Source organism: Malania oleifera, chromosome 4 (genome assembly GCF_029873635.1).
Source record: "Malania oleifera isolate guangnan ecotype guangnan chromosome 4, ASM2987363v1, whole genome shotgun sequence".
NCBI lineage: Eukaryota > Viridiplantae > Streptophyta > Magnoliopsida > Santalales > Ximeniaceae > Malania > Malania oleifera.
This window is the reverse complement of record NC_080420.1, coordinates 114508787-114519640: the sequence shown is the minus strand read 5'-3', so window position 1 is coordinate 114519640 and position 10854 is coordinate 114508787. Positions and strand designations below refer to the sequence as shown.

Sequence of the window (10854 nt, the reverse complement as noted above, 5' to 3'; positions counted from 1 at the left end):
TGGCTAGCAGTACCAGCAGAGGGTCGACCTCTTCTGGAAAACCTAATGGGGATTCAGAGGCTACATCTGCTGGGGGTTTGAATGGGCTGGACAATACAACCTTTCCACTCTCAATGGAGAAATTGAACGGAAAAAACTTCCGTGAATGGGCTCAATTTATAAAATTGGTGATTGAAGGAAAAGGGAAACTGGGTTTCCTTACCGGCGAATGGAGGAGACCAGACCCTACCGATGCTGTCACTTTGCAAACATGGAGGTCCGAAAACTCCATGGTCACGGCTTGGCTTGTCAACTCAATGAGGCCAACGAGTGGAAAAATATACTTGTTCTTGCCTATGGCGAAGGATGTCTGGGATGCCGTTCGTGAAACCTACTCGGATGTCGAGAGTTATTCGCAAATCTTTGAAATCAAAACCTGGTTGTGGCAGATGAGGCAAGGTGATAGAGATGTCACGAAGTATTTCATGGAGATGACCCATCTTTGGTAGGAGCTCGATCTGAGCATCGAAGAGGAATGAGCGTGCTTCGGCGACAGCACGCGATATGGGAGGAGGCTCGAAAACGACCAAGTCTTCAAGTTCTTGGCTGGCCTCAACCGAGATTTGGACGACGTGCGGGGACGAATCCTCGGCCGGCGACCTCTGCCTTTAACTCGAGAAGTATTTGCAGAGGTGAGGAGGGAGGAGAGCAGGAGACGACAATGCTGAGGCCCCAAGGAGATTGTATTGGGCCGGACTTGTTCGTCCAAAATCTAAGTGCAAATCCTAATGGACCTGACGTCTTGGCCCTTATATTAAAAGGCTTGGTGGGATCCGGGCAATGATCACAAAAAGGTAAATTATGGTGCGAGCACTGTCGAAAGTCAGGTCATTCAAAAGATACCTGCTGGGAGATTCATGGAAAGCCTGCATATTGGAAACCGAGACAATATCAAGAATATTGTGGATATCAGGCTACCACTGACAGTTCAACTGAAAAATCACAAGGCGAAAAAACCAATAATACCACTCCAAGTAGTGCATTCAGCCCTGAGCAGTTGGATCAACTGTATAAAATGATTTCCTCAATTCAAACATCGGGTCAGTTTTCCACTAGTTCTCTGGCTCACCGAGGTAATTATTTGTCAGCCTAAAATACTATTTCCTGTTATTACAAATCACCATGAATAATTTACTCGCGTGCGTCTGATCATATGATTGGTTTTTATCAATTGTTTTCATCCTATTCACCATATGCTGAAAATCTGAGAGTGAAAATTGCAGATGATTCTCTCTCACCAATTGTCGGTAAAGGAAGTATTCGCATATCTCACTCTGTAACTTTAAAATCTGTCCTACATGTTCTCAAGTTATCTTATAACTTGTTATCCATCAGCTAGTTGACAAAAGACTCCAATTGCTCTGCTAAATTTGTTTCATCTCATTGTGTTTTCAGGACTTGTCATCAGGGAAGGCGATTGGCACTGCTAAGGTGTATGAGGGACTCTACTACTTTGAGGAGGCAAGCTTGAGTGAACAATGTAATAACACAATTTGTGATTCTGCATCTATTTTTAGAGATAGTGAACTTTTGTTATGGCATTTTAGGATGGGTCACCCAAATTTTCAATATTTAAAACGTTCGTTTCCATCTATTTGTTCAAATAAAATGTCTTTTGAGTTTCAATGTGAAATGTGTGAGCTTGCAAAACACTGTCGTGCTTCTTTCCCATCATCCATATACAAACCATCCCGCCCATTTACTATGATTCACAGTGATTTGTGGGGACCCTCAAGATCCCTTAATTGCACCCATATGAAATGGTTTGTTACTTTTATTGATGACCATACTCGTCTTTGTTGGGTTTACTTGTTGAAAGACAAAACTGAAGTCCGTTCCATTTTTGTCAGTTTTCATTCCATGATTCAAACACAATTCTAGATTCACATTCAAATTTTACGTACTAATAATGGTACAAAATATTTTAATGATATTCAGGGAACTTATCTTCAAGAAAATTGGATTGTTCATCAGAGTTCTTGTGTGGATACCCCTCAACAAAATGGGGTTGCTGAACCAAAAAACAGACATATACTTGAAGTAGCTCGGGCATTGATGTTCACTACAAACATGAAAAACTATTTTTGGGGAGATGCCATCTTAACAGCTACACATCTCATTAATCGAATGCCGAGTCGAGTACTTTCCTTTGCCACTCCTCTCCAAAAATTCCACGAATATTTTCCTACCTCTCGACTCCCCTCCAATCTTCCGCTGAAAATCTTTGGCTGTACTGCATTTGTTCATGTTCATGCTCACCATCGAGATAAATTGGATCCTCGTGCCGTTAAATGTGTCTTCATTGGTTACTCCCCTACCCAGAAAGGCTACAAATGCTACGACCCTGTCTCAAAAAGGATGTTTGTTAGCCTTGATGTCACATTCTTTGAAACCACTCCTTATTTTCCAAAGACCTCTCTTCAGGGGGAGAAATGGAGTGAAGATCGGTTCTTTGATTTCTTTACTACTGAATCTGTGCCATCTATTGAGTCTCCCATTGCTTCATTCCCTGACCCATCTATTGAGCCTCCCATTGCATCACTTCCTGACCTGCCAAACACAAAAGAGCACTTAACCTCAGGGGGAGATGCAGGAAAGCAAAACAACATAGACATACTTGTTTACTCAAGAAAGCCGAACACAAAGAACAGGGAGAATCTCATACATAAGACACCAAGAGCGTTGGAACTGGTGATGGCTCCAAACAACCATGAGTCCACGCCCAATCCTGATCTGGTAATAGATAGTTATAAGCTCTCTTCTGATAATCCTGTACCTGATGACATCAATTTACCTATTGCAGTCAGAAAACAAACTAGGTTATGTACTCAATATCCCTGGTCTAAATACATATCTTATAAAAGCTTGTCTACAGGATATTGTGCTTTTGCCTCTAACCTTAATAGGATGAGAATTCCAAAGAATATTCAAGAAGCTTTAGAAATATCTAAATGGAGGAAGGCTGTCATGGAGGAAATGTGAGCCCTATAGAAAAGTGGAACTTGGGATGTAATGAATTTGCTGAGAGGGAAGAAGCCAGTTGGTTGTAAATGGGTCTTCACAATGAAATATAAATTTGATGGGACAATTGAACGATATAAAGCTAGACTCGTTGCAAAAGGATTTACACAAACTTATGGCATTGACTAAACGGAGACATTTGCACCGGTGGCAAACTTGAATGCAGTTTGGATCCTCTTGTCCATGGTAGCCAACTTAGATTGGCCACTACAACAACTTGACATTAAGAATGCATTTCTAAATGGCGAGTTAGAAGAAGAAGTCTACATGACAATACCACCAGGTTTCAGTAAGAAAGGTGAAGAAAATAGAGTGAGTAAACTCAAGAAGTCCTTGTATGGACTCGAGCAATCTCTCAGAGCATGGTTCGACAGATTTGAAAAAGTAATAAAGAACTAAGGATATCGACAAGGGTAATCAAATCACACCCTGTTCTTCCAACAGTCTGAAAGGGGTAAGAGAACAATTCTAATAGTGTATGTTGATGATATAATCTTAACTGCAGATGATACGGTAGATATGGAAAGATTGAAGAAAGTTCTAGCTACTGAATTTGAAGTTAAAGACTTGGGACAAATGCTGTACTTCTTGGGCATGGAAGTTGCTAGAATGAAAAAGGGTATTAGTGTCTCTTAGCGAAAATATATGACTGATCTTCTAATTGAAACTGGCATGCTTGGATGCAAACCTAGTGAAACCCCGATTGAAGCAGTAAAGAGGGTCGAAGACTGTGGAATACCAATTGAGAAGGAGAGGTATCAAAGATTGGTTGGTAAGCTAATCTACTTATCACATACTAGACCATATATTGCATTTGTGGTTAGTGTGGTAAGCCAACACATGCATTCACCAAAGAAGCTTATTTAGATGTTGTGTGCAAGATCCTTCAATATCTCAAGGGCTCCTCGGGCAAAGGACTCTTCTTTAAGAAATGTGAAAGCAAGGAAGTAGAGATCTTTACAGATGCAGATTGGGTAGGATCAGTGGAAGATAGAAGGTCCACCATTGGTTATTGCACATTCGTTTAAAGAAATCTGGTAACTTGGAGAAGCAAAAAATAAAATGTAGTGGCTTGTAGTAGTGCTGAAGCTGAGTTAAGGGCAGTTGCTCAAGGAATATGTGAAGGACCGTGGCTATGAAAACTTTTGGAAGAACTACAGGTCCCGATGAAATTTCCTATCAAACTCTATTGTGACAACAAAACAGTCATCAATATCTCTCTCAATCCAGTTTAACATGATAGGACTAAACATGTGGAAGTAGACCGACATTTTATCAAAGAGAAAGTTGAAGAAGGAACTATCTGTATGACTTATGTACCTACCAAGGAACAAACTGTAGATGTCTTTACTAAAGGGTTGGCACGACAGAACTTTGATGATCTCATTAACAAGTTGGAGTTGATTAATATCTATGATCCAACTTGAAGGGGAGTGTTAAAATCCCAAGTATTTTGTGAATAATGAGTAAATTAGGAAAGTGGGTAAATGTAGAAGATTATATATTATTCTGTAGGGGGATTATTTCCTTGTTTAGAATAGTTGATTGTATTATATAATGTAAGATTGGAATGTACATAATTAATAGAAGAATTCAAGAAGTATTGAATTCCGCTCACAAGATTCAATAGGAGATTGTTTTGAGGTCCTAGACAATATCCTTCTTAAGCTCATCAAATATCTCTCTTTTAGCAAGGACAGCCATTTTCAATTCGATTCACTGTCTAGGTAGCGTAGCTGCCAAGGTCTCCATCAATTCTGATTCTTGTTCTTCTTCCTCCTGCTCAGACAGCAGAAAACATTGTGGCCGTCATGCAAGAGGATAGACTTGTAGCATTGCTGCAAGCCAGTTACAGCTATGCTTTTGTATTTGAAAGATGCATTGAACTCGAGACATATCAACCATCAGCAGTCCATTATATCAGTATTTGAATTAAGCCTCAGCATTTTTGTGAAAGGTCTATAATAACAGTGGCCAAACAAGATTCAAGGTAAAAACTAGAGCAAGAGAAGTCCAGATGTCAATAACCGTTATTTGAAACTTCAGGAAGTGTAAAATGTTGCTGGTAACAACTTGAGTGATATGTCAGCAAACTCAATTGATTCAAATTTCGAGGCCATCTGGAGTTGCAGGTGCTTTGGATTTCAAGACAATCTGGGGTTCATGTAACAGTATCAACTGAAAATCCATGTGCATAGACACGATATAAATACACAAGCTAGATGCGGTGTAGCCAAAATTATAGTAGGGTTTACAAGAGTACCAACAGAACATGTTGTGAGGGAGCCATGCATTGAGCCTGAAAATTGCTATAGTAATTGATGTTTTTACTGAAATATGGAATAGGATTGTACAAGTGACTGCATGAAATGTTGTGTTGTAACAGAGTCAAAGGAGCTATAATAAATTCATGCAACTTACAAAAATTAATTGTTGCAAAATGATGAGAAGCAGCATTTTTGATTGGATTTTTATGTTCCATTTCTCACACAAGAAATCAAATGGCCTGCTTGAAACAAAAGAAAAGACAATAGCTTTATTTAGCTTGAGTGCTGCGGCAAAATTGTTTTTGTTAGCATTAGAACTCACTTGATATGTCCTACCAAAAAAGAAAAATCCTAAATTTATCACTGTTTTAAAGAGCAGTGTAACCAAGGCACTGATCATACATTCAAATCAATTATAATGGGTGAATCTAAGTTGGTAGTCTTCTGATTTGAGGAGTTCATCAATATTTCAATTTCAATTTTAAAGTTCATCATCTTTGTTTCAAAGATTTTGATGTTTCTAAATTTGAAATCTCTGTTACTTATGATAGGAAGTGCTCAAAAGGGGTTTCTTGAACAAGTTGTCTTGGTTTTTAGTTTTTCTTTATTTTTCTTTTATGCTTCTTTAAGTTTTGAGGACTTACTGTCCTCATCTTACTTTATAATCCTCTTTACTTCTCTTAGAAAAAAGTTTGAAAGACCTTGTGCTGATGTGTACTGCATCAGGCAATTGAAAGTACTGGGCTGATAAACAATGCATTAATTCCTGGATGAGCAAATACATTGAATTTCATTTGGGATGTTGAAGGAGTCTCAATATAATAAGTAACAGGAATTTGCAGGAGTCAGTAAGGGTAAGAGTGGGGGAGGAAATAAACCATTTTAGTGGTAATGTTTTAGTGCATCATGAAAGAAAAATTTACCATTGTCCAATGCCCTGGTCCAGCCAACTGGTTGCATTAGTCTTGTTAGTTCAGTTCACGGAAGATTCTGAAGGGCATTATGGCATGGGAATTGAGCCATTCAAGTTAATCCCACTACAGTAGTTGTCAAAATCTTCTTGAGAGCCGCATGCAAGGGAAGCTAGGAAAGATATGATTGTGCTTAAAGCACTGGCAGAGACAGAGAGGGAGACCCTTTTAATTTTTCTGCACACGAATGAAAAGATTTCTTGTACCTCTGCAAGTGGCCTGCAATATAAAGTTAAAAAAAAAAAAAAATAACAGTCTCAAAACTGGGTTAGGATTTTGCAATTGTGCTTCATAATCAAACTTTATTGACATTGGTTGTTTCTGGAAACCTTTCTAAACATCTATAGAAACATAGTTTTCATGGCTAGAAATGTCGTGGAATTACTACTTAGCATAAAAGCTCAAGTTGTTAAGCTTGTGGGTCAATAGTGTATATCAGGCCTTAACACTGCCCTTCATGTTCACAAATGGGTGGTAAACAAATATGAAGTGATATGCATATTAGGATAACTCGGGATAATTTAACAAATAGAAGAAAAGCACTAGCAACAAGAGGTAAACCCTGGTCTCCCACCAACCATGGCTCTGATACCATGCTGAGTCACCATTAAGCTTAAAAGCTTAATCTGTTATGTTAGATGTTAGATAGAGGACCAAGTGACCAACACACAGAGACTTGTGTGTGCAAAGGTAAGATCAGCAGTTCCTATGGCTTCATAGTGGGTTTCAATGCTTTGGTGAAATCATGCACTTTGTTCATCAATATTGGCTATTTTACAATTCTTCAAATAAGTTGTTTTGTCCAGTGCTGAGAGATGGCATTGGCCATCAAGATATTATCACCATCTAAAAGAGGCATTTTTTATACCTCATTGGATTTTTAAGTCATTACACCATCATATTTGAATAAATAAAGTTGCAGTACAGAGAAAGTGCAAAGAAACGGACATATTGTGCAGTAAGCAAAGCACTCGTGAGGGAAAATTTGAGTTTAATTGACAACTATGAAAGAGAAAAAGAAAGAAATATGTTACTTGCAAGAAGGTGTGTGTTGGGGCAGTTTCTTACTCGTTTATGCAAATTAATGAAAAATAAAAGAAAAAGAAAAAGGGAAAAAAAGGGAAAAAAATAAGACAACAAAACTTTCACTGGGAGAATACTGTTCAATGAACCATTTATTCCAAAAAATGAAAAAGAAAAAGGAAAAAAAAAAGAGACTTTCAGGAGACACCACACATCTTCAAAAGAAATCCAGCATTTTATGCTCAACCAAGTCAAGGATTTGAAGCAATCAGTATTAACTTTACAGTTTGCAAAATGAATTTTATCAGTCACACATAATTAGGCTGTTTACGCGATGACAGGGAAATGAAGAAAAGGAACCAAACAAATTAACATGTTATTCTGTTCTAGTATAAAAATACAATTATGAGCTAAGCATCTTTGTTTGAACTGAACTGCCGCCACAATCTTTTGGGATCCTTCCATGCCTCATTAAATCCCTAGTCTTTCCAACTTCTAACCACATACCAACCCCAGCATATATGTTAGAAAGAAGCACATAAATTCCACTACTGTGAGGTTCCAACTCTGTTATATGGCCTCTGACTCGGTTTGCTAATACAACATTTTCATGAATCTTACAGCCATTCAAAAGAGCACTCCAGATTGCAATGCTGGGTTCCATCGTCATCTTTTCTACTAAATTCTCTGCCTCACCTAAGCAGCCTGCTCGACTCAAAAGATCAACCATGCAACCATAGTGCTCTACTGTTGGCACTATACCATAAATATTTCTCATCGAGTTAAAGTGTCTATGACCTTCTTCAACCAATCCGGCATGGCTACAAGCACAAAGAACCCCAATATATGTGATATGGTCAGGAACAAAAGCACCATCTTCTTGCATTCTATCAAAAACGTTTAGTGCTTCTTCACCATGTCCATGTGTAGCCAAGCCTATGATCATGCTAGTCCACACCAAAACATCTTTCTTTTGCAGCTCACTGAAAATCTGTTGAGCACTTCTTACATCCCCAGTTTTGGCATACATGTCCAGCAGAGCAGTGCCAATAGCAATATCCTCACCAATGTTGTTTTTCAATACATAAGCATGGAAACTTTGCCCTAACATAAGAGCCTCCATTTGGGTACAAGCACTAATCACACTCAAAAATGTGGCTTTATCTGGATGAAACCCAGCAATCTGCATGTCAAAAAAGAGATGCAATGCTTTGTTGGCCCGACCATATTGATTATAAGCACCAATCATGGAATTCCAAGCAACTAAATTTCTTTGAGGCATTTTGTCAAACAAATCTCTTGCAGTCCTGAAGCTGCCACATTTTGCATACATATCTAAAATAGCAGTTGCAAGAATTATATTAAAATTCAAAGTCGACCAAAACGGATCATATCCCATTTGACAAACACGATCATGAACCCATCTTCCCATCACTGTATCCCGGCTTCGAGCACAAGCAACAAGAACATTCACCAGTGTAATTTCATTAGGCTTTACATCCCAAAGCTCCATATTCCTAAACACCCTTATAGCCTCCATAGCCTGATTGTTGTAAACATACCCAGCAATCAAACTAGTCCAAGTAACCACATTCCATTTGGGAATAATGTCAAACACTTTCAATCCTGCTTCCATATCAGCACAAGATGCGTACATGTTCAGTAAACCTGTAGAACTATGCATATCCAATTCAAACCCAGTTTTCACAATGCGACTGTGGATGCAGCTCCCATTATTGCAGTCAGCTATCGCTGAACACGCTTTGAGCACAAAAGGGAACGTGAAATTGTCAGGTGGGTAACCCCTTCGCTGCATTTCTGTGTACATTGCTAAGGCCCCATCTGGGTTGTCGCTATTAGAGTAACCTTTGATCATGGAGTTCCAAATGTAAACACTAGGCTGATCGATTTGGTGGAAAACCAACTCTGCATATTTGGCGTTTCCGTAATCAGAATTTGCACAGAAGTCAATAAGCCTGCTCAAGGGGATTATGCTTCGGATAATTGAGGTAGTTATCATCAGCCCATGTAATTGTTTCAGCTCCCCCATAGATTTGCAATTCTCGAGCAAAGAGAGAATGTGTCTGTACTGTTTCTTCATGATCCTCTTATCTATTTGGAATTTGGAAATACCAACGCCATAAGCTTTGTATATATGTAGAGGATATCACTGGGGGCGTGTAAAATGAGGCGGTAACCTTTATAATGACCAGCAAGAATCCGCAATAAATATCACCTTTAAGAATTTTTCTACTGAGTAAATGAAATTCAAGAAAGAAATTTGCTAATGAAAGACATGAAATTGAGAACCAGCCTCCTTGTCCTCGCAAGGTAACTTAGACAAGACCGAAATTGCAATTTATATACGTAATGCTCAAGCACAATGTCCGCGATCCATTTGAAATTATATATTAATAATCATCTAATCAAGAGTTCGTCTCGGTTATAACAGCTTAAAAATGCGATCATTACATTGCCTGATGCAAGACAAAAAAATAGAAAAAATTTCACTGTTACAATGCTCTTTTTCTTTTTCTTCTTTTTGCGATCCCCATGGCAGGGGGGCAGCCTCTGAACCTCTCAACCAATCTCATTCCCTTCTCTCTCCTCAGCATCAAAACCACGAAAACAGCACAACAACAAAACCCTAAAACCCAATGTTCTATTCTGCTCTTCCATCCATACATTGAAGCCCCAAAAAGAGTAAATCCCAAGGCCCCCAAAAACAAATCTGCATCCAATTCTTCCCCTAATATCAACCACAGCCCTAAGCCACAAGCCATAACCAACACAAAAAACCTTACGTTTGTTTTCCTCCTCCTCCTCCATCCCTCAAAACCTCCCCCTCCAAAACCCCTCCTAAAACGTACACCCCCACCATTTCCGCTACCGAATTCTCTGATGACCAAATTAAATGGTTCTGGTAAAATTCCAAGATTCGATGCGATGAATGCGATTGACTTCAGTGCGGATTTCGTCGATCTTTGCAACCCAGATCGCCTTCTATGGTTTCTTGCACAGATAATTGATTTTCGTGTCTGGTTTTGAGGCCAAAGAATGGGCTCCGGGGATCTGTGAAGGATAGGAGATCTTGTTGTACCGATTCTAGTATGTAAAGTAATCTCCATTCCACAATGTGGGTTGAAGAGACGACGGGCTTCTGAGAGGAGAGAGGGGAATATGAAGTTAAGGATCCGATTAATTCTTCTCTGCAAAGAAGATAATGAAAAAGCAACCGTTGCGAATTGCCGTTTGTCAGTTCGTCGAATTTTTGAAATTAGCTTTCGTAAAAGCGGGTGCTGTGTATTTTTTTTTTAAACTATTATTATTTTTATTTTTTTGTACGAAATTAGGGCAAACTTATGAAAATAAATAAAATAAAATTTTAAAAACTAATGTCTTATTTGATTAATACTAGTGAAATGAGCCTGTGGCGCCACATTATGAAGAATTTAAAATATAATTAAAAAAAAATAGTTCTATACATTTCACTAAAATATTTTAAAACAAATATAATATCTTAATCACAAATA

The 10854-nt window shown here is 38.6% G+C and overlaps 1 protein-coding gene across 1 annotated transcript; it reads right to left on the bottom strand.

The window, feature by feature from the left end:
* Window positions 1-7537: 7537 nt before the first annotated feature.
* LOC131152696 (putative pentatricopeptide repeat-containing protein At3g05240) lies at window positions 7538-10469 on the bottom strand. Its single transcript, XM_058104504.1, has one exon. The coding sequence runs from the start codon at window positions 9420-9422 to the stop codon at window positions 7725-7727; it is 1698 nt and encodes a 565-aa protein (XP_057960487.1). The 5' UTR covers window positions 9423-10469; the 3' UTR covers window positions 7538-7724.
* Between the last annotated feature and the right edge of the window lie 385 nt (window positions 10470-10854).

What these genes read in the sequence shown, in the direction of transcription:
- LOC131152696 (XM_058104504.1), bottom strand. Translation starts at nt 9,422, where the DNA reads ATGAAGAAACAGTACAGACACATTCTCTCTTTGCTCGAGAATTGCAAA.